Source organism: Equus asinus, chromosome 27 (genome assembly GCF_041296235.1).
Source record: "Equus asinus isolate D_3611 breed Donkey chromosome 27, EquAss-T2T_v2, whole genome shotgun sequence".
Taxonomy (NCBI): domain Eukaryota; kingdom Metazoa; phylum Chordata; class Mammalia; order Perissodactyla; family Equidae; genus Equus; species Equus asinus.
In genome coordinates, this window is record NC_091816.1 from 1,940,480 (window position 1) to 1,961,259 (window position 20,780).

Below are 20,780 nucleotides of genomic sequence, written 5' to 3' on the forward strand. Positions count from 1 at the left end.
TAGTTCTCTATAGTCCCTTTTATAGATGAGGGCACAGAGCGCTGCTGGTAAGAAAAAGAGCTGAGATGTAAGCCCAGGTCTTTCTCTGGCCACACCTCACAGTGCTAGCCCCTCCAACACGTGCCCACGTAACACACCTGCTGACTTCCGCGCTCCCTCAGCCGCCAGGGGCACCTGAGCTGCAGGAGTCTTTTTTTTTCTATCTTGGATATTCTTGCGTCACTGAACTGAAACTGTAGCAAAAACAGATACTAGATGAAGCAAATGAACGAACTCCCAATCCTACATGTGTTCCTAAGGCTCTGTCTTTTGGCTTCCTTTCTCTGATTACAACGTGTCAGGATAAGCACTTTGAAGGAAAAGCTAGACTTCATCCAATCGTCAATAGACAGCCCTACTGGCTGCAGTTTCCATGACGGAAAAATGATACACAGGAGAAGAGGTACTGAAACTTTCATGTCATACTTGTTAATTACTTTGGATGTTTTTTAAAACATCAAAGAGTGTTATGTCAGAATGGCAACGAAAGAATAACCTGTTCAATGTGAACTAAAGTAATTTTGAATTTAGTTTGTGCAGCAAGTTACGTAAACCTGCCTATCACTGTAAAAGGGCTAGTCTTCTTTGGTTTTCAAAGTCATAACTTAAATGACAACCAAATATGTTAAGTGGCTTTGTAAACACCCTACAATTTTTGCGTGCCCAGACTTGTCTGGTACAAAGTGTACAAAACAGACATGTGATTTATAAACTACAGGGTACTCAAAAGAATACAAAGGAATAAAAGAATCCTCTGTATTTGAATGGGAGCAATACTTTTAAAATATTCTAAGGAAATCTTCCTTGCTACCATTTGCTTGAATTTTCTTTGATCTCAAAGGGACTTGACTGAGGCTGATAAATTATTCCCCAGGAATAATATCTGCATTATTTTTTACTGGAAACAATGCTTGAACCTCCAAATCATTCTGCTTCTATTATGAGAACCATAGAAACCTAGGGTAGAAAGAATCTCAAGAGATAATATAATTTTGGTTTTTAACATTGGGCCTATTCCCTAATTTCTCTGTGCCCATATTTCCATCTGAAAAATGGAGATATTATCATTACTTGAAGGATGACACAGAAGACTGAAGGTTTTTAAAATGTAGTCGAAGTGAATGATACCCAGCAGTGTGTTCACAGAAGGCAATTTTGTTGATCCATGCACTTTGTAAGTTTTCGTTAGCTAGCTGCTTCTCCCGGGCCCGCAGAGAAAGTAAAGAATGCACACCCCAGTGGCCTGGGGGCACTAGAGTCATTTTGCTTTTTCGAACTCTTAAATATATAAATTGGTCACACAGTAAAAGAATATTGCACGATGACCCCATCACCAAGGGTCTTTACATCGCCTTCCAAGGGGCTCAGGCGGCAAATCGTTGAGCATCTGACCATCCCTGGGGTAAAGGCAGTCTTATTCCTGTTTAACAGATGAACAAATTCAGGCCTAGTGAGGTTATGATATGCTCAAATTCAAACAGATGCAGCACAGATCAAAACTGGCTGGGACTCAGGTTTCAAATTCTGTGTTGTATTAACTAAACCGTTACCTAGTTCATTTTCTGTGTATACTGGTGCTTTCAAAATTGTCCCAAAATATGCAGAAATGGAGTCGTCTTTGATTGTATTAAATGTGACTTTATACAAACTAAATCAAATTCAAATTTTATTTTAACTTAAGAGAAAGATGATCTAGAGCCTTTTGATCGGCCAAAATTACAAGTTGTAATAGAGTTCAAAAGGAAAAAGATGATTTGGACCATGAAGTGACTTCCCTCCATTCAGAATTGTTTCAAGCTAAATTTACCCTCAAACAGCTTGAAAAAGCAAACATCAAGCTTCAGTCAAAACTGTCAGCTGGCAGAACAGTAAGTATCTACATTTGTCTTATGTTGGGTAATACATTCAGCTTACCTTTCTCCACAGCTATAATTCAGGACTAGAGTTCCTAAAATTTTATAATCCTTTTGAAGCATACTAGATTTGCCAGGCTCCTTTTCTTTTTTTATAAACAAAGAAAGGGTATATTGAACAAGTATTAAGTTGGCATAAGTCAGAATTATTAATTCCATTTCACTATGGCAACGGGCCACAGGCCAAGTAAAGCATCTAAGAAGGAGCCGAAGACATCCAGAGCCTTAAGTAAAGTTAGAATGCAACTAAATAAGCAAATTTTGAGTAATTAAGTTTCCAGCCACTTTTCTTCCTTTATAATTTGTAGATAAATAAAAATCCATCCTTAGAACTGGCATTACTAAAACCCAGTCTCCAGTCCTCTGCAGAAAATGTCACAGGTCTTGAAGATGAAAAGAGAAAACTAACTCTGACGATCAAGTCTCAAGGAAGAAAGGGAGCAACTCTTTTCCCAAAAAGATTTGTTGATAAAAGCCGTGACAGCCCAAACAGGGTGCATGAAGTGTGCCTGCAGTTGGCCAGGCCAGAGGCCCCTTCCCTGTTCTCGGCTGCTGAGATATTTCCTCAGTCGTTGTTGGTTTCTAATCAACAATATCTTCTTGATCCACGTTTTGCTGGTGTACAAGACAGTAGTGGGATGTTAGATTTTGCTTAAGAACTACAAATTATGGAAGGTGGTGACCTAAGTAAATTCAAAATGTGACCCTGTGTTAATTTGCTAAATCTGAATACTGTATAACCATGGAGAAAGGAATTTGTAAGAACGATCACCTGCACCATGACTACTCTTAAAAAATGGAACTGGCCCCTCAAGGTTGTCTGAATACCAACTGGCAAACTTGGAGGTTACCCGCAACCCCTTCACAGTCCCAGGCCAGCTTCCCTCCCTTTGGAATTAAAATAGCTTTGATTTGCTGGCTGTTATCATTAGGTGTAATGAGTTTAAGAAATTGCAAACCAATGAAAATACTGGTATAGCAAAACTAATTTGGAAAGACAAACTTATAACAACAAGAAAAAGGTTAACCTTTTTAGTTTGTTTTTGGACTTTCCATGCAACCACTTTCACTGATGTGATAAATTGAGATTTAATTGCTAAAAAGTTTTTGAGGAATAATTATATATTAAAAAAATTATAACACCTTAAGTATATGTAATGTACTGTGCTCTGGAATATTTTGAGGAAAAAAATCCATCCTCCTTTTTTTTGCTTTTCGGAGGGTGTAAATATGATACAGTCCGCATGGCAAGGAGCTGAGGGAGCCATCTTGGAAGCAGCTCCTCCAGCCTCCAGCTGAGGGCGGCCCCTGCCGCCAGCTCACATCCTCCCTGCAACCTCCTGAGAGACTCTGAGCCACTCAGCTACATGGTCTGAAATTCTTCAACTGTGCAGCAATAAATGTGTGTTGGTTTAAGCCACTAAAAAAAATAAGTAAAATAAAATATGATATGTTGTTGGGAGTTAACTACTTTCACAAAGTCTACTGGACTGCCAGCAGGAGCTGCACGAATGGTAGGATCACTGTTGCTCCCTGTGGCACTGGGAAAAAACTCAAAAGCGATTAAAATAGGGTTATTGCATCGGCCTGACTTCTTTCTGGGATAGCACAACATTGGATTCAACCTGGTTTAATTAAGTGAACATTTGTTAAACACCTAATATTTGTAAGATACTACGGTGGATAAAGAAAAAACTTGACACCAAACTGTATGTTCGTCAGAAATTGCCTTTTTGTAAACCTGCTTTCATACCTCCCCCTGGTTGCCCCTGGAGATATTTCCTCCCATTTAAGCTTCACATTTCTCAATACTGCAAAAGGCCGGGACTGGAAGGGTCATTCACATTGTTCACTTTCACTCATTTGTAAAATGGTAACCAAAAGATCATTATCTGTTATCGTCTGTCTTTCTACCTCACAGAGATGAGACAATAGAGCAGGATTGACTGTGCCGTGTTTTAACAGATACAAAACTGTAAAATCACTTTTTTTGAGGAGAGCCAATGCATTTAACAATTTTGATGGAGAAGAGGTGACATTCTGATTGCTAATTTTAAACTAAGATGATGGCGGAGGGTAGAATTGGAAGTGGTACCCAAATGATTAGGTGGACTTAATTGCTTAGATGACATGACTTCAGAAGCCATAAAGGCTATCTTATTCTTAAAAGTTACTACTGCTCTCTAATGTCTGAAAACTTCATATATTTCCAATTGAAGGCTCTTTCTGTTAAAATGCAGAACAAACACCCTGTGAGAAGTAACACTTTAACTGTTATCAGTCATTTATACGTTTGTAGAAGTGTGTTTTAGATTCTTTCTTGGAAGCAGATTTTGATAGAGAACAGAGGGATATTGGATACTGTGGGATGAAGTAGAGAAGAAAGAAGCATACTGTTATCCAAGACACCTTCAGACACCCTGCCTGTTTTGGAGTTTTCCCAATGATTGGTAAACACAAAAAGTAGAATCTGATTTACTAAGAAATTGATTTCCAGATACTTTTTCTATAACTTAAAAGAAATAATGTCAAGCATATAGAAAAGTTATAATGGTGCAAGAAACTCTTATATACTCCATCCTCAGTAGGTGAAAGCCCCTACTTGCTGTATCATTGTCTCTTCCTAACTGGTCATTTATTATGCCCAGAATTTGCTTAGATTTGAGTTTCCACCTGCTATCGCTTCTCTTTTGGCCACAGAACCTCCTTTAGTATATCTTGTACAGCAGATGTGTTACGGATAAGTCCTTTTAATTATCACTTATCTAAAAGTATTTCGCTAATCTAAACATACTTGTAATAGCCACTTTAAAGTCCTCGTCTGCTAATTCAACATCTGGGTCACCACAGAGTCAGTTTATATTGGCGTTGTTTTTCTTGACTAGGGACCACATTACCCTATTTCTTCTCTTGATTGTGGGTCTCATTTTCCTGTTCTCATTCTTGTAATTTTTGATTGTATATTGGACATTGTGGATGATACGGTGTAGAGATTCTAGATTCTGTTATCTTTCTCTGAAAATTGCTGGTTTTGTTCTCGCAGGCAGTTAATTTGGTAGGACTCAAACTATATCTCCTATGGTGGGCAGCAGCTGAAAACTCTGCTTAGTACTTTCATCCTTTTAGCTATTTGCTTTCTGCCAGGCTCCTTACAGTCTCTTATATAGATTTGTAACTCAGGAATCAGCCAAGGATTTGGCAGAATTTATATGCAGATTTTAATGTTGCCCCTTCTGTGGTTCCCTTCTTTCTGTGATGTTCCTCCTCACTTTTCAGGCTCTCTAGAAGCCCTGAACTCTGTCCTGTTCCTCAAACCAATTTCACTGTAGCTTTCTGCTTGAGTTCTGGCTACTCTTAACTGGTGGACTGGGAAATGCCTTTAGGCAAAAACAATATAACCACAAATCTCAACCAGTGCAGTCCTCTTCTTTCAAAGGCCATCTTCCTTCTTTTTTGTCTGCTTAGAGTTACCTTCGAATAGTTTTTATGTTTTGTTCTGAATTCTTAATCATTATCTGTAAGAGAGTTAGTCTGACACAATTATTCTTCCATTACTTCAAGCAGAATTTACAAACACTTTTTTAAAAACATAAAAAATGAAACATCAGGGGCTAGCGCTGTGGCTGAGTGGTTAAGTTTGTGCACTCCACTTTGGCCACCCAGGGTTTCAATGGTTCAGATGCTGGGTGTGGACCTACACACCACTCATCAGGCCATGCTGAGGTGGCGTCCTACATAGCAGAGCCAGAAGGACCTCCAACCAGAATATACAACTATGTACTGGGGGGTTTTGGGGAGAAGAATAAAAACTAAAAAATAAAACATCAATTCCATAAATTATTACAAGTAAATTAATTCCACAAGTATTTACCAAGCATTTCCTTTGGGCTAGTTATGCTAATAGTCTGTGCTAGAAAGCATTTCAGATATAAGAATTATATTAGATTGTAGTCAACATGAATGGGCCTCGTTTTTTAAACCTCAAAACATTAGAGACACTTGCAATCCCTTCCCCCAGAAATGAATAAAGTAAACATACATTTACTTGTTCTGTCATAAATACTTTATATGTATGTGGTGCATCTTTTCAAGAAATTCCGATTTCTAAAGCTGAAAGTATTTGCTATTAACACCAAGAGTTGGTTACAGTGAAAAATCCCCTACTTTCTTCAGTTAGTTTGAAATTTGTCAACAATATTTTTTTATAAACATCCCTGGGATGGAGTCACTCATAACAGTGAGACCTCCGTTGTTTCTCTATGTGGAAGAGAAGAAAGAAACTCTGGAACGAGACATATCAAAAACAAAAGAAAAGAACAACATAGTGCTCCTTCAGTGTCCTATTTGGGGCTGAATTGCCACCAAGAAGCCTGGACAGTAAGCAGCCTCCCTTTGACTTGTCTCATCTTCCTACCTAGAATGTAGGATATTACTCATCTACATAAATGGCTTAGCTTTTTACTACACCGAAATAAAATAAAGGTAGAGAATACATCAGTGTAGAATCCAGCGCTGAATGCCACGCCTTCATTTTGGGGTGAGAGGTCAAAGACAGGAGGACCATCTGCTGCTGAGGGTTCACCACCTTAGTTCTCTGCTTAATTCCGCATCCTTACTCCTAAATCCTCATTCAAGGCCTGTCTCGCCCATACAGACTTACAGGAGGCAGAAGAGGAACAAGAAGAGAGGTGGAAAATTTCTCTTGCTTTATAGCTTCGTGTAAATTTGGCTCTGATTTTATTGGGGAGTCAAGTGGGAGATGGATTAAGACTAAGCTCCAGTCGCTGTTCTATGATGCTATTTTGTATACAGGTTGGAGGTAAGCCGAATGCCCTTTTCATTTCCATTTAGTTTCCCAGCACCTGTTCCTAGTCTGTTTCTCTTATTAGAACCAAACTGTCTATAGAAGTTCACACATGTTGAATGAAAAGTATAATTTACTTTTGTCCCTTGTCTCTTTAACTATATTTTCTAAGATCCAGTTAATCTTATCTTAATGTCAGAAATTATTTTTATCATCACTATTTTATCTCTTATTTCTACTCAATACTTCAAATATTTCTGACATTACAGAGATTTTACCGTAAACTCTGAATCTCATTTTCTGGTCAATCACATACATAACTCCCCCCGGAACTGTGAGGTCAACAGGAAATACCTGTGCCCTCTGGAGGCAAACTGTTCCCTCAGTGCAGCTGGCGGGCCCAGCTAAACATCAGTGACTTCACACGCTCAAGCCGTGCAGCGAGATGGAGCAGCGCCCAAAGTCTGAGGCGTTAAAAAGAGAAGAAATGAGGAAAAGGAGAACACAAGTGTTACTTACCAGTTTATTAGTCATTCCGTTTTTCTTCCAAAGAAAACAGTTCCATTGAATCCTTGGTGGCTGTGGGGGCAGAAGCAGGACCCTCAGCTGTGTTGCTCTGTAGTGTGGCCGCAGGGCTGCCCCCTACCCCAGCTCAGCTGTTGAAGCAGAGAAGACACTTCAAAGGCCGATTTGCTGTTGTTCCTGCCAGTGGGGGGTGTGGCTCCCATCAGTTAGTTTCAGAGAAAAAACGAGGAGGAATTCATCCTCTCACTTCCCAAGGTTTGAGGCTCAGCAAGGATCTACCAGTTTTCAGTTATGACTGTCCTCTATCTAGTGGATGCAAATAACAAATAAGCGCAGTCAATTTCATGGTGTTGTCTATTTATTTACGTACACTATTTTTACAAATCATCTGAGATAGTCAGTTTTTGTAATTTATCCAGCTGGTGCCACGAGTCAGCGACAGCGAATAACCACTCTTGCTTCTGCTTCCATTCTCTGCTCGTGGAAACATACAGCGGTTCTTCTAAGAGCAAAGTAAGGTTTAAGAAGATGCTCCCCTGCTGCTCCGCTCCCCCCAGCCCATAACTGTTTATAAGCCTTTAGTCAGTTTTTCATTCTTTGTAGAGGCGGTGCATTCAAACTCATTTGTGAGCTAAGAAAAAATTATTCCATTTCGTCAACACTTCACCTTGTACTATATATACATTTTTGAATGATATAAATTCTAAAAGTAAATGCAATTTCCCTGAATGATTTTATTTGGTCTAAACCTTTTCATTTAAAATTCATATTCTTTTCTTCACAATCATAAACAGGAAAGGAAATAACGCTTGAAATATTAACTCTACCTCTTACGATTAAGAATAGCTGTGATTAAGGCTGGCCTGGTGGCAGTGTGGTTAAGGTCGCGCACTCTACTTCGGTGGTTCGAGGTTCACAGGCTCAGATCCTGGGCACAAACCCACACACCACTTGTCAAGCCAGGCTGTGGTGGTGTCCCACATACAAAATAGAGGGAGACTGGCAAAGATGTTAGCTCAGGGACAGTCTTCCTCAAGCAAAAAAAAAAAAGAGGAAGATTGGCAACAGATATTAACTCAGGGCCAATCTTCCTCACCAAACTAACAAAAAAAATAGTTGTGATTCAAAAACTAATTCTTTGACAGTTACATGGGCAGTTAAACTTCCCTGCCACTACCCGAATCAGCTTTTAAATAAATATGAAAAATTAGGTAAAAACATTTCATTGTACAGTACAAAATGGTACAAGATATGAGAATCTTCAGGGAAACTTATTATGCTAAAAAAGTCTAAGTAACTAGACAGTTACATTAAACATTGATAGTCACATGACCGAAAAGCCAGTTGCTAACAGCAATACAGAGGTGCTCATTTATTGAGCAGCATGTCTAATTCCAGTGTGGCCTAAAGACGACTCTTCTGGTGGAAACGAAACTGTGGAATTAAAAAAAGAACCAAACAACCTCCTAGGAACATACTTAAGGGGAAAAATTCCAGTCACAGAAGCTTCCTCAATTAGCAGATGGATATGCTCCTTGAGGTGGAAAAGACAGTGTACTGCGCAGGTTCGCAAGACTCGAAGATAGTTAATTCAATTGAGGAGTGGTAACAGCAGCAATCAGAACACAAATTAGTCTGTTATCCATAACTACATTTATCACAGAATACAATCTAAGAGGAAGTTATTCCAATGACTGGATTTCTATTTTTTAATTTTACAAAATGCTCAAATCCAAGCTGCATAAGCTCCAGATTCTCACTTCCAAAGATGTGTTTATACTCCTGACCGATTGTATCCTGAAGAAATCACAGATCGCAGGTAAAATCCCCATCCTCGTTCTACTGTGTCTCCCTAGCTATGTGCAGACTCCCTGTGTTCAGGCTTTTGGAGCCATTATTTATTTGTGTAACAAATGACCAGGAGATGCAACAAAGCACACAGAAATACTGAGAAAAAGTCACAAGTAAAATGCTTTTATGGAGACAGAAGTTTTAAAAAAATGCTGTTCATGATCTAGCAGAATTAGGAGCTTGCTGCCATAGTGTTTAACACCTGCACGCGCTGCTCCCTTTCCGAGGTTTCATTCCACCGAGAGCTGCACACTGTCAGCTTGGTTTTGTGGCTGCTGATAGTCATATTTCCTTGCTATTAAAAACAAAACAGAAACAGAAAAAAAGAGAAAATTAATAAAACAGCAAAATAATTACTAGCTAACATCACTAAATCACAGTCCAGTCATGATTCTCAGTAAAGAATTAGCTTAGAATGAAACAACTTCTCTTCATTAGAGGAAATTTATTATACTTTGTGATCCTCTAACTTCTCAGCACTGCTTATATTCATTTTTATATGTTTATTATCTTTTGTATATCAGGATCATTCAGAGCTTTAAAATATAGGGCAGACATTAATTAAGCTATTAAAATTAAATTAACATTTTGTAATTTCCTTCTTTCCTATCTCCTACGTCATCTTAAGATAAGTTAACAATAATGCTTTTTCCCACATCAGAAGGAAGTGGACTACATTTTAACTTATAAGCATAACAGACTTATTATTGAACATTGTCATTCATATAAACTAGAAGAAAAAACCGTTATGCAATTCTGTATTTTTCCATACTTCTGAGAGAGGTTTATTGAAGAAGAATGGTCTTAACCTGAAACTAGAGAAAGTACAAGGCTAAAATCTTTATGAATGTCATTTACTGCTTAGCTTTAAAACTTGCCTTCACGAAGTTTTTACTAGCCAAGAAAGAGATTCTGTTTACGCTACTCAAGGTGAATCCAGATTTTTGCGGCCTAAAGTTTAGACAACTCTGGGAGTCGTTTTTAGGAAAAAGAATTTTGTTTGCTATTTCCTCTTGAACTGCACACTTTGCCAGGACTAGACATGTCACAAACATTAAGAATGATCCAATGTGATGGGATTCGTTAAATGTGCAAATCTACACATACGCTCACTGTTTCTAAGAATAATGGCTTCCAAAGATGTCCTCATCCTAGTCCCTAGAATCTGTGAAGATACCAGCTTACAGGGCGAAAGGGACTCTGAGGATGATTAGGGTAAGGACCTCGCCAGGGGGAGACTACCCTAGATCACCTGGCCCAACCTGATCACATGGGCCCTGAAGATCAGAGCACCTTTCCTGGCTGAGTTTAGAGAGAGAGGAGACATAAAAATGGAAGAATGACCAGAAAGATGCAATGTTGCCGGCTTTCAAGATGGCGGGGTGGGGCCACAAACCAAGGAATGTGGGTGGCCTCTAGAAGCTTGAAAAGGCAAAGGAACAGCTTCTCCTCTGGAGCCCCCAGAAGGAAATGGAATCCTGCTGACACCTTGATTCCAGCCCCGGGAGACTCGCTGTAGCACTTTTCCCCACAAAACCGTAAGATAATACATTAGCACTGAATTTGTGCTAATTTGTTACAGCAGCAATAGAAAACACATCTTACAAACACAGGAATTCTGATAAATTTTCTTTCATGCAATTCCCATCAAAGAAGAAAAAAACCCACACACTGGGTTTATAATTTATCCTACTGAATATATTACCAATAGGAGATAACTTCTGTCTTGACTAGGCATCAATGAAAACTTAATTCTTTACTTAAACTTTCCATACAGAGCTTCCGGCTCTGTATCTTTTTTTTTCAAATACTTAAGTTTTCTTAAGGATTTTTTCATTGTGGTAAAACATACATGAAGTTTGCCATTTTAGCCATTTTTAAGTTTACAGTTTGGTGGCACTAACTGCATTCACATTGTTGTGCAGCCATCACCACGATCCATCCACAGAGCTCTTCTGATCATCCCAAACGGAACTCTTGATCCACTGCACAATGGCTCCCCTGGCAAGCGCCTTCTACTCTCCGGCTCTAGGAATTTGCCTCATATGAGTGAAATCAGACAATATTTCTTCTTTGTGACTGGCTTGTTTCACTACACAATAAGAATAATTATGAAGCATAGTGTCTTCAAGGTTCATCTGTGTTGTAATATGTGTCAGAATTTCCTTCCTCTTAGGGCTGAATAACATTCTATTGTAGTCACATACCAAATTTTGTGTGTCCATTCATCTGTCCAGGACGGTGGAGTTGTGTCCACCTTTTGGCTATTGTAACACTGCTATGTTAAATTAAGATTTACTTCTTATTTTGAACTAGTAACACAAGCATACGGTACAAAATGCAAAAGGAACAAGAGGAAACAGTGCAAAGTGTTACCTCCTCCTACCTCATCAGTACTGCGGCTACCCACCCAGTTCCTTTCCACAAAGAAAGTGCTGCTCCAGTTCTGAGGATAAAATTTATGCTGAAGAACTTTTTAAAGGTTCTACTTGTGTAAGATATATATGTACATATATTTTTTCCTACTTTTCACCTGAAATTCCACTCCACCTAAGACATACACTAGTAACATCTTGCCAATCATTGTTTCGTATTTCTTTCTATGCACACACACACATTTAAATTTTTTTTTTGTTTCCGGTGAGGAAGATTGGCCCCAAGCTAACATCTATTGCCACTCTTCCTCTTTTTGCTTGAGGAAGATTATCCCTGAGCTAAAATCTGTGCCAGTCTTCCTGATTTTCTATGTGGGATGCTGCCACAGCATGGCATGACGAGCAGTGTATAAGCCTGTGCCCAGCATCCAAACCCGCAAACCCCAGGACGCCAAAGCAGAGTGCGTGAACTTAATCACTACACCACCAGGCTGGCCCCTTAAATTTTTACTGTAAAAATGTTTCTTTAAAAAATATCCAGTCTTTTTTCCTTAAGTCCCACACTGTCCCTCTCAAGGTAATGAATGTTAATAATCTAATGCCCATCTTTCCAAGCCTTCCTCCATGCTTGCACGATTCTATAGAATATTTATACTATAGGTAGATAATACAAGGGAGGTTTTGGTCATTTGATTTTAAGAGCGGCATCTGAGAATATATATTTGATATCTTGCTTTTCTTGCTTAACGATACAGCCTGGAAACTACATCTCCTTCTTTTAAACAGTGGCATGAAAGGCTATGGCTTACAGGCACAATTAATTCTGGCTCTATACATTTTAAACTTTGCTTATCTTCTACTACCTACACACTTCTGGTTGCAGTACTAGAGAACATATTGAGACACAACCTCTGGCCTGGCACATTGATGTCACATGCCCTATTCCTGGAAGCCATTCCTATACTGCTTTGGCTTGCAATAATTTAATTATAATAGAAGTGACTGCAAACTCCCTAAATACAAAACCCAAACGTAAACTAAAAGTTGCTGCAACTTGACTTTCCCTTAGCCAGATCCCCAAATGCTCTTGGCCACTTCAACACCACTCCGTACGAGGCGAAGTGCAAAGGAGGGCCAATCAGAGTAGGAAGAGGCAGCAATCTTAACTGATTCTTAAAATAGCTAATTTTTGCAAACTGCACAGAAATAGGATCACATGCACACACTGCTAGGGCCCTCTCAGGGTCTTAGAAGGGTCCTATACTAGTAAAGGTCGTAAGTATTAACCTCATGCAAATCTGCCTTTGTCAATACTGTGTTGAACATCTAAAACAGGTACTAAGTTTCCATTACCAACTATTTCTGATAACCTTTTGCTAACTGGACTGAATTCCGAAAAATCTATTTAATCATGCTTATGTATGCAGTTACGCACAGAACATACTTACAAATGGAATACATTTCCAGTTGCTGTCTTAAACGAATTTTGCTCATTGTGTCATAAAAGTTGGGCTCTGACAAAGTTTCTGTTGTAGGTGGCACAGTGAATATCCTCATAATTTTCCTTTTATTCCTAAATCACAAACCAAATGCAGAAGAGAGATTTGTATTAATATCTACAGGATTGTAATATTCTCATGATCATAGTAATCAGAAGCTACATTAAATGGACTTAAATGACAGTAAGATCATCTTCTGTTTTCTCTCTGTGAGATGCTTCCTTGGCTCAGGTATTCTTTCTCTCACTAAAAAGTATGCAGCTGTACACCTACAGCCACGGGGCTTTACGTGTAAGAAAGTAGCTGAACGCATCCACCAATATGACAGTCACATACCCCCACTGTGCTTCCACTCTCTCCCACGGAAAGCCTGATGTTGTATGGAAAGATGCACGAACAGCTCATGTCATCCAAATAAAGTTAAACTACTGGGTTAGAAAATAAACGGAATGTGAGCAGACCTTAATGTTAGAAAATAATAAATAAACATATTTCTTAAATACAATAGTATAGCCTCAGTAGGACCAGCTACTTAAAATGAACGACAGTGTGTCCCTGCTTTTAAAACAGTGGTGTGGGGAGGAGGTGGCAGCTATTTTCAGAGGAAAGTTGTTACCGGAAGTGGACAGTGATGATCTGTGGCACCTTTTCCCACCCACCCTGCAGAGTCCAGGCAGCCAATGGGCCAGCTGCTCCAGGGGCCATGCAGCCGGCACGGGTGCATCTGAGAGCAAGTGCAGGCTCTGAACTATTCATCTGGCCAAACACAATTATTTGGGGGTTACTAATTATTTTGAATTATCGAATGTCTTTCTACCTTGGTAGAGGATACCATGAAGCATGTGGCTATAAGCAGAGGCAACTCAGCCTAACTAATACTGCTTTTCTTTTTTAAAGCACCTCCTTTTTTTTTTTTTTTTTTTTTTACTGTACTTAAGGAAAGGAGCTAGAGAGTGTGGAAAACAACAGTTAAATTATGCTACAACATCTGGAATTAAAGCAGGAAATATTTATTGAGGATTTATACTATGTGGCACAACAGGGACAGAAGGGTTAAAAGCCCTTGTTCTCAAGGGACTCGAGTTTCTGTAGCATGGACAGACAAGTGATCAGATAACACCAATATTGTGCAATAAGTGCCATGCTATAGTCATGCACAAGAAACAGAAGGGAAAGCTTGAAACGTGTGAAGCGAGAACTGCTGAACACACAGGCGTTAGTGTCTGCATTTCAGGGATGTCGGCCAAACAAATGTGCTCATCCAAGGATGACAATGAACCCAGGCTGGATGATAAAATTGAGCTAGATAAGAAATGATAGAATGAGAGGACCAAGGAGCTGGTCCGGGCAGGTGCTGAGAGTTGCACTTAAATCTCTATCTCTTAAAGCAACAGAGTTTTCAAAGCCAAACTTTGGTGTCCAGGGCTCGAGGACAAACCTGAGGAGACAGTGCTTTCACAGCAGAACAAAAATGCTGACGAAATTATTTCTGTGCATTTAATTCAGATAAAACAAACAACCTGCAAAACTGTTAAATGCCCAGTTTCTTATCTACTTTGAGATACTCAAAAATTACCTCTTGGCATACATGAAGAGACCAAAGCTAACAAGGATCACTACCAAGTAAACGTTGGTGGCTTCGTTCCAGGCCTCGTGAACGCTGTAATCAATTGAGCCATCGTCACCCATCACTCCGTAACCTCCAGGCATGGGGCTGTAAGACAGAAAAGAGAGCACAGCTTCTTTGAGTTAGGGAAGAGATGGCCATCTGGAGAAGGGCTGGCAAACATATGGCCTGCTGGCCACCTCCAGCCCACCACCTGTTTTCGTATGGCCCTGGAGCCAAGAATGCTTTTACATTTCTAAATGGATATACATCTTAAATGGTTAGAAGGATCGACATAATATCCTCGATTTTTGCTTCATGGCCCTCCAAAGCCTAAAATATATATAATCTGGCCCTTTAGGAAAAAGTTTGCCGAACACTGGTCCAGATAACTCAGGCACGTATTTTCCCTTATTTTCAACTTTGAAACATTACATCTTCTACACAAAGGTTAAAATTTGGGATTAAAAAATCTTATTACTAAAAGGATGTAGGCTGAAACGTCATCACACAGTTTCCAACCTGTAACTATCACCCAGAAGAAAGCCACCCAGTACTTTAAAACGCAGACCCGGACAAGCGGCTGTCCCGGTGACAGCAGCCTGGAGAGGCCGGGAGCCCTAAGGGCGCCGGCACAGGCCTCCCCAGGCAGTCGGATCTGGTTGTGGCCTCCCAGCCAAATGTGGTTAAAGGAAGCTATGAGATAAGAAGTTACTTTTTGCTATTTACACAGCTGTGACTTCTATTCAAGGAAACGCATTCTTTGGACATTCCCACAAAAGATAAGAGTGGTAATAGCACGTGTGTCAAACAGCAAGCAAAGAGTAATGGTTTCTTACTTGTATTTGAAAAGTTGATCAAATTTTTCCTTAAAGAGAAAGTTCCTCCCTTGCGTTAGACTTAAAGGCAAGTCTAAGTAAAATGACCTAATATGTGAAAGAAATACAGAGGCACTGATTTAGACATTCTAGAAAAAGGAGAAAAACTGCACAAAGATAGGTGATAAGTGTGCTGCAGTGTCTAAGAATAAGATGGCCATTTTCTAATACCAAGAAAAAGAGTATCTGGAATATCCAAGAAATGGCGTTGCAATTTTTTTCTAGACATCCTACACTGATGGCACAGCAGAAATTCTTCCACAAAAATATCTTGCAATCTCTCCTGTAAGCTTCCAAAATGTTCTTTAATGTAGATTTGGCTCAGTGAGTTAATAAGTCTATGTTAAGGGCAGAATCTGTTTTCTTTCTTATAGCTTGCCTTGCATAAAATGAATGAAATTTCCCCTGAGATGTGCTCCTAAGCCACGTGGTATGTGTGCCCCTTTCTGACATGTGAAGTCTTTGTCACACGTTGGGGGATATACTGTATTCATTTACAATAAAGTGAGTATCATAAATAGGCATTTAACTTAAACTCTAGCCACTGAGGGCAAGAGTAATTTCCCTAAAACATCTATTGATGTCTGATGAATATAAAGACTGGTCTTGTAAAAATTAGCCAGCGAATAATAAAAACAGAACTTACTTTAAATTATAAAAATTCAGATACATGATCTAAATATTATTTAAATATTAAGCCATACTCAATTCCTAGATATTAAAGACTGGCTATGTATTTTTTTCCCCAGGAGAATCGGAGGCACAGGGGGATTCGGCATATTCACGGTTTCAATTCTTCTTTCTTAAAACTGAACTCCAGAGTTTCTCTGAGTCTAACATTAAGATTTATAGTGAGTAATCAGCCTACTTTACAAATGGAAACTTTTGGAAGACCAGAGACTATAACTGTCTTTATGCTTTATGGAATCTAGAATTTTGTTGGTGCCAAAATGTAAAATATCGACTGTGTTTCTGACAAAAAGAGATAACTTTAGCCGTCTGATGTGAGATGCTGCGGAAGGTCTGGGCTGCAAAGGTGGCAGGATTCAGAAGTGAGAGTTATCGATAAATTGGGGAAGAACAGGGAACGTATAGCAACGGCCACTAGAACATTCTGCAGATGCCCTTTGTCTGACAAATTACAAAGGTGTTTCCTACCTGTTTTCTAACGCCTGAACGGATCTGAGCCAGGTTAATTTCTTGCTTCAGTTTTTCACAAAATTCTGTTCATGTGCCACTCAATAAACGGTGTATTCCCACAGGACTTGTCTTCCTCCTGCTACAAATATGCCAGTGTTTAATTATATGTACAGAAGGACTCGGAATTACTGCTGACCCAGAATGGTAAAATTTTAACGTGAATTATACAACATATGTTATACAACTCGCTGGTATGGAATGACACTAGCATTCCCCAGTTCCAGGGACATGCACTGGAGTTATTTTTAGTAGTGGAGTTGTGAAAGACCTGCGCCGAGGGAAGGCCTTTCCTGCCCAGTCACCCATCATGACCAATGGCATGAGTTCCAAGGACTGCCAGGAACAGGGAACGGCCTTGTGCAGAGTCATAGTAAAGACCCACAGCCCACATGCGGCCTGAACTCTGACCATCCCCGCAGCAGGCCCCAGTCTAACCGAGGGCACACGTGCACACCACCGCCGCCGCCTCTGGAGTGTGAAGCAAAAGGCCTGGGGGCCTTACAAGGGTTTCTTCCTGGCAAGTTAAGGCTAAAGACCACCATCTAGACAGCCAGCCATGTGCGTGGATCATCATTCAGGGCTTCTGAGAAAACTGAAGTTTTCTCACATATTTCTTCCTGTACAGTAACGCTTGAACGATTTCAGCAAGGAGATGCTAGGACGAGCTGAATCAAGTCCCAGGTAAACATCAGCATCCAGAGATAAAGCTGCCAAAACGCGACAAATAGGGCTTGGTTTTAGTTTGGTAAACTTTCAGGTGGAGAACTAGAACTTTTCGGGCGATCAAGTGACGGTAAGCTTTAAAATTAGTGCGCTGATTTGGGTTCCTGATACCAAGTCTCGGTGGTTCTAAAATCGAGTATCGCTTGTCATCATGCCTTGAATGTTAGCACTTTTGTCCCTCACTTGGAGCTCTGGTACTTTGATACAAATTCAGATCAGCATCAGTTGCGCAGTTCCACGCGTTCCTCACAACGCGCCCCACCCCCGCGTGAATGGGACTTTCTCGCGGTCCCCTGACCCAGCAGGGGGGCTTTCTGAAGCAGCGGCGTGCCCGCCAACAGGCTTCAACCAGCGGGAAGCAGACACACCGCGGGCTCCCGCGCTGCGCGGCCCGCAGACGCGCCTCCCTCTCCCGCCCCGCTGGCAGGCACGCAGGCTCCCTCCGACAGAGGGAAGGGGGCGGTGGCGCTGGCCACAGGGCTCGCCCCAAGTCCCACAGGCTCAGGGTGGAGCGTCAGGGCTGTCACACGCACCTGCCTCCCCCACCTCAACTCCTCCGGCCCTGACCCCAAGCTGGTGCGACCTGCTCCTCCCGGAAGGAAAGCCAGTCGAGCGGGGGGAAGACGCCACCCCGGCCCGGGCAGCGCCGGGAGACGCCCGCTCCCCCGACCCCGGGAGGCTCCGGCGCGCGCCGGGCAGGCCCAGGCGCCTGGGGCCGGGGCGGGGCGGGGCGGGGCGGGGCCGGTGACGCGGCGCGGGGCCCGGGAGGCGCGGGGCGCGGGGCCACTCACGCTGCTCGCTGCGGAGGCGGCGCGCGGCCGGCCGGCTCGCTCGGGCTCTCCCTGGAGTCGGGCCGGACGCGCGGGAGCGGCGCCCGCCTGGAGCGGACCCCCTCTGCCTTCGTCACTTCCTGCCGGCCCGGCGGTTTCCGGACGCAGCGAGGAGCCAGGTCTTTCTCCCCCGCCCCCCTCAGTTGTGAATGCGAGAGACGCCGCGACGGCCCCGGTGCCGCCCCGGGCGCGTGAGTGGAGCCGGGCTCCTTCCCCCCGCCGCGCGCCCCCGCCCGCCCCGCGGGCTCCCGGGGCGGTGGGCCCCGCCCGCGCCGCAGGTCCGCGTGCGTGTGGCCGTCGCGCGCCGGAGCGGGCGGGCGGAGCGGGGACGGCGGTGCCGCGCGCCTCTCCCCGGCCCTCCTCGGCGCGCGCGGCTCGTGGCGTGGGAGGGGGAGCTGCCCGGTCCCGAGAGCCGAGGCCGAGCTGGGGCCGCGAAGACCTTGTTTTTGCCTGAGGAGGGCACAGGGTTGCTTTTCAGATTTGCGTTCATATTTTCTTAAGAAAGCATATGCTCTCCAAACTGCTTTTCCATTTTCCTTATAATAAATGATGCGTGGCTGAGACTATTGAAGTGTTTTAAAAGCTGCAGGTGCCCAGGACGCTGTAAATAGTGTCAGTTTGAATGACTTTTGGGTATTTTTAAACAATTTTGTGTAGGGACCTGAAAGATGTATTTTTTAGCGAGAGATAGGAAATGAGTTTATGTAGGATTTCAGCATCAGTGTTGGAGTAATCAGATTTCAGTGGTTGGTGCAGCCTTGCAAATAAATGGCCACTTGTCCTTGTGCTTGAGTCTTAAGTATTCATTTTGAGCTAGTTCTTTAGGATCAGCTGACTGCTAATTGTAATTCATAGTAGACCATGTAAAGGTTGTATTCTTAATTGATGAGCAGAGATAAAAGCTAACAGTTAACACTATACCTCTTAGCAAGTTTTCTCTGCTTCTTTGTGGATCATTCTGGTACAGTTAAACTAACCTTTGTCTAGATGAAGAGCATCACTTGGTAAAATAACACACTAGCTTTGTTTCTACCATTAGTACATATTAGCTTATATATGGGTAATCATATGTATAATTTTTTAACCACTTAGTTTGACTCTAAAGTTGGAAAATTAGGAACAATAATAATGGGCAATGTTGAACACTGTTTGTTTGCCAGGCCTGTCCCAGATGGTCTCCATGCTTTATCTCATTTAATCTTCCCGGATAACTTCTTGCATAAGCATAGATTGCTCTAATATCTTTGAATACACGAGTTTGATTTGAATGTGTCCAAATGTGGAATATGTACCTTAATTACTTCTGTTTCTGCTTCTGTAAAATAAGGGTGTTGGCAATATAAAATGACTCATGGAGTAAATTAATGTGTTTTTCAACTTGAAAGAAAGCTTTAAAATTGCATAGAGCTGCAATTAGTCCCTTTCTTTGGGTATTCAGTAGTTCCCAAAGCCGTGTGTCTCCTATGTATCCAAGTTCCCGTTACATCTCATTGTCACCCAAAGAACAGGCTATGCGAGGACAGAGGAAAAGGCAAATGTTGGCAAAGCCTTTATGGCTCCTTCTGAAAGGCCCTCTCTTTCCATATTTAGTTTCTAAGTGACATGCCTAATTAAGGGTTAACAAATGACAATGAAACAGGAAGAGTAATTTTCCAGTACCAAACCAAGGAAATGAAAAACTGGGTTGACTGTTACTGTGTCGATGAGTCAGACGTTCATGGGCATGTGAATGTAAAGAATGTTAGATCATCTACATTGTTGGGGTCTACCTGTTTCAGTTTGCCTTTAAATATCTTGTACATGTAATTCAGTTTGAAGTCCAGTACTTTGTGCATTAAGTTTTTAATTGGATTTAAATAAGTATTTTTGACTTCCTTAATCTGTTTATTTTGGCTCTGTTTCCAAGATACAATTTAAGGGTTTATAGAGTCTTAACAGTGATGAGAATGATGGTGGAGTCTAACAGTTTGCGTCTTGTAGGAGTAGAAGTGTTGGAAAGGACTGGGGAGGGTGAGGGAAGTGCTTGGAAATGTGTCTTAGTTGTGATTAGAGCATATTGGACCTAACCTGTCTTCTGATTCTAGAGGGCCATCGTTGGAGAGGAAGAGATTGTGCATGCGCTGCCAGTCAGCATTTTCCTTTACCTAGAGGCATTCTCTGTGGGGAGGGGCTGAGTGGAGAGTTGACCTCAAGTCTGGATGGATGGAAGGATGGAAGAAGAAAAGGATGCACTTGTTGTTTCTGGAGTTAATGCTTCCACCCATCGTGACTAACTGATACTTGCCACCACATGCGTCTTCAGGCACTTTCCTAGGAGATATTTGATACTTATGGGCAGGTGCTAGTAGATGAAGTAAAGAGGGGAAAGAAAGGAGGGGAGGAGACGAAGCGCAAGGGTACACAGCACAGCATCAGTTGGCTTTCATTTGGGCAGTTTAAGAACTGAGCCTCTGCGATGAAAATCATCCCCATAATGTTAACTGTATGTGTTCATAAACTTTTACAAGTTATTTGTGTCCAGAAATATGGAGACTAAC

At 41.6% G+C, this 20,780-nt stretch overlaps 2 protein-coding genes across 30 annotated transcripts in view; one reads left to right on the plus strand and one right to left on the minus strand.

Annotated features, from left to right (window-relative positions):
* Nucleotides 1–7,621: 7,621 nt before the first annotated feature.
* SMIM19 (small integral membrane protein 19) lies at nt 7,622–18,344 on the minus strand. 17 transcript variants are annotated; one of them, XM_070499826.1, is made up of 7 exons: nt 17,947–18,096; nt 17,298–17,397; nt 16,649–16,769; nt 15,452–15,538; nt 14,583–14,720; nt 12,956–13,080; nt 7,622–9,427 (listed from the first exon to the last, which is right to left on the minus strand). In XM_070499826.1, exons 5-7 carry the CDS (start codon nt 14,714–14,716, stop codon nt 9,363–9,365), a joined length of 324 nt encoding a protein of 107 aa, XP_070355927.1. In that variant the 5' UTR covers nt 14,717–14,720; nt 15,452–15,538; nt 16,649–16,769; nt 17,298–17,397; nt 17,947–18,096; the 3' UTR covers nt 7,622–9,362. The 17 variants fall into 17 exon arrangements, with proteins under 17 accessions (XP_070355927.1, XP_070355918.1, XP_070355919.1 ...); XM_070499817.1 differs by lacking the exons at nt 17,298–17,397; nt 17,947–18,096 and adding an exon at nt 18,205–18,344; XM_070499818.1 differs by lacking the exons at nt 17,298–17,397; nt 17,947–18,096 and adding an exon at nt 18,205–18,342 and having other exon boundaries at nt 16,649–16,766.
* The window catches only part of SLC20A2 (solute carrier family 20 member 2), a 106,834-nt gene continuing 103,286 nt past the window's right edge, over nt 17,233–20,780 (plus strand). For 3 of the 13 annotated variants that reach the window (XM_070499808.1, XM_014837794.3, XM_070499813.1), the window contains exon 1: nt 17,233–17,371. The gene's annotated coding sequence lies outside the window, so the exon portion shown is untranslated. Of the gene's footprint in view, nt 17,372–18,222; nt 18,522–20,780 lie in introns of those variants that run through there. The other 10 variants (XM_044750861.2, XM_070499814.1, XM_070499807.1 and 7 more) reach the window with 9 other exon arrangements.

Bases quoted from the DNA above. Each gene is read 5' to 3' on its own strand.
- SMIM19 (XM_044750864.2), bottom strand. From the start codon at position 14,716: ATGCCTGGAGGTTACGGAGTGATGGGTGACGATGGCTCAATTGATTAC. The intron at 13,081-14,582 runs GTAATTTTTGAG...TTTGTGATTTAG, and splicing joins CTCTTCATGTATGCCAAGAG to GAATAAAAGGAAAATTATGA. The intron at 9,428-12,955 runs GTAAGTATGTTC...TGTTTTTAATAG, and splicing joins ACTGGAAATGTATTCCATTT to CAAGGAAATATGACTATCAG.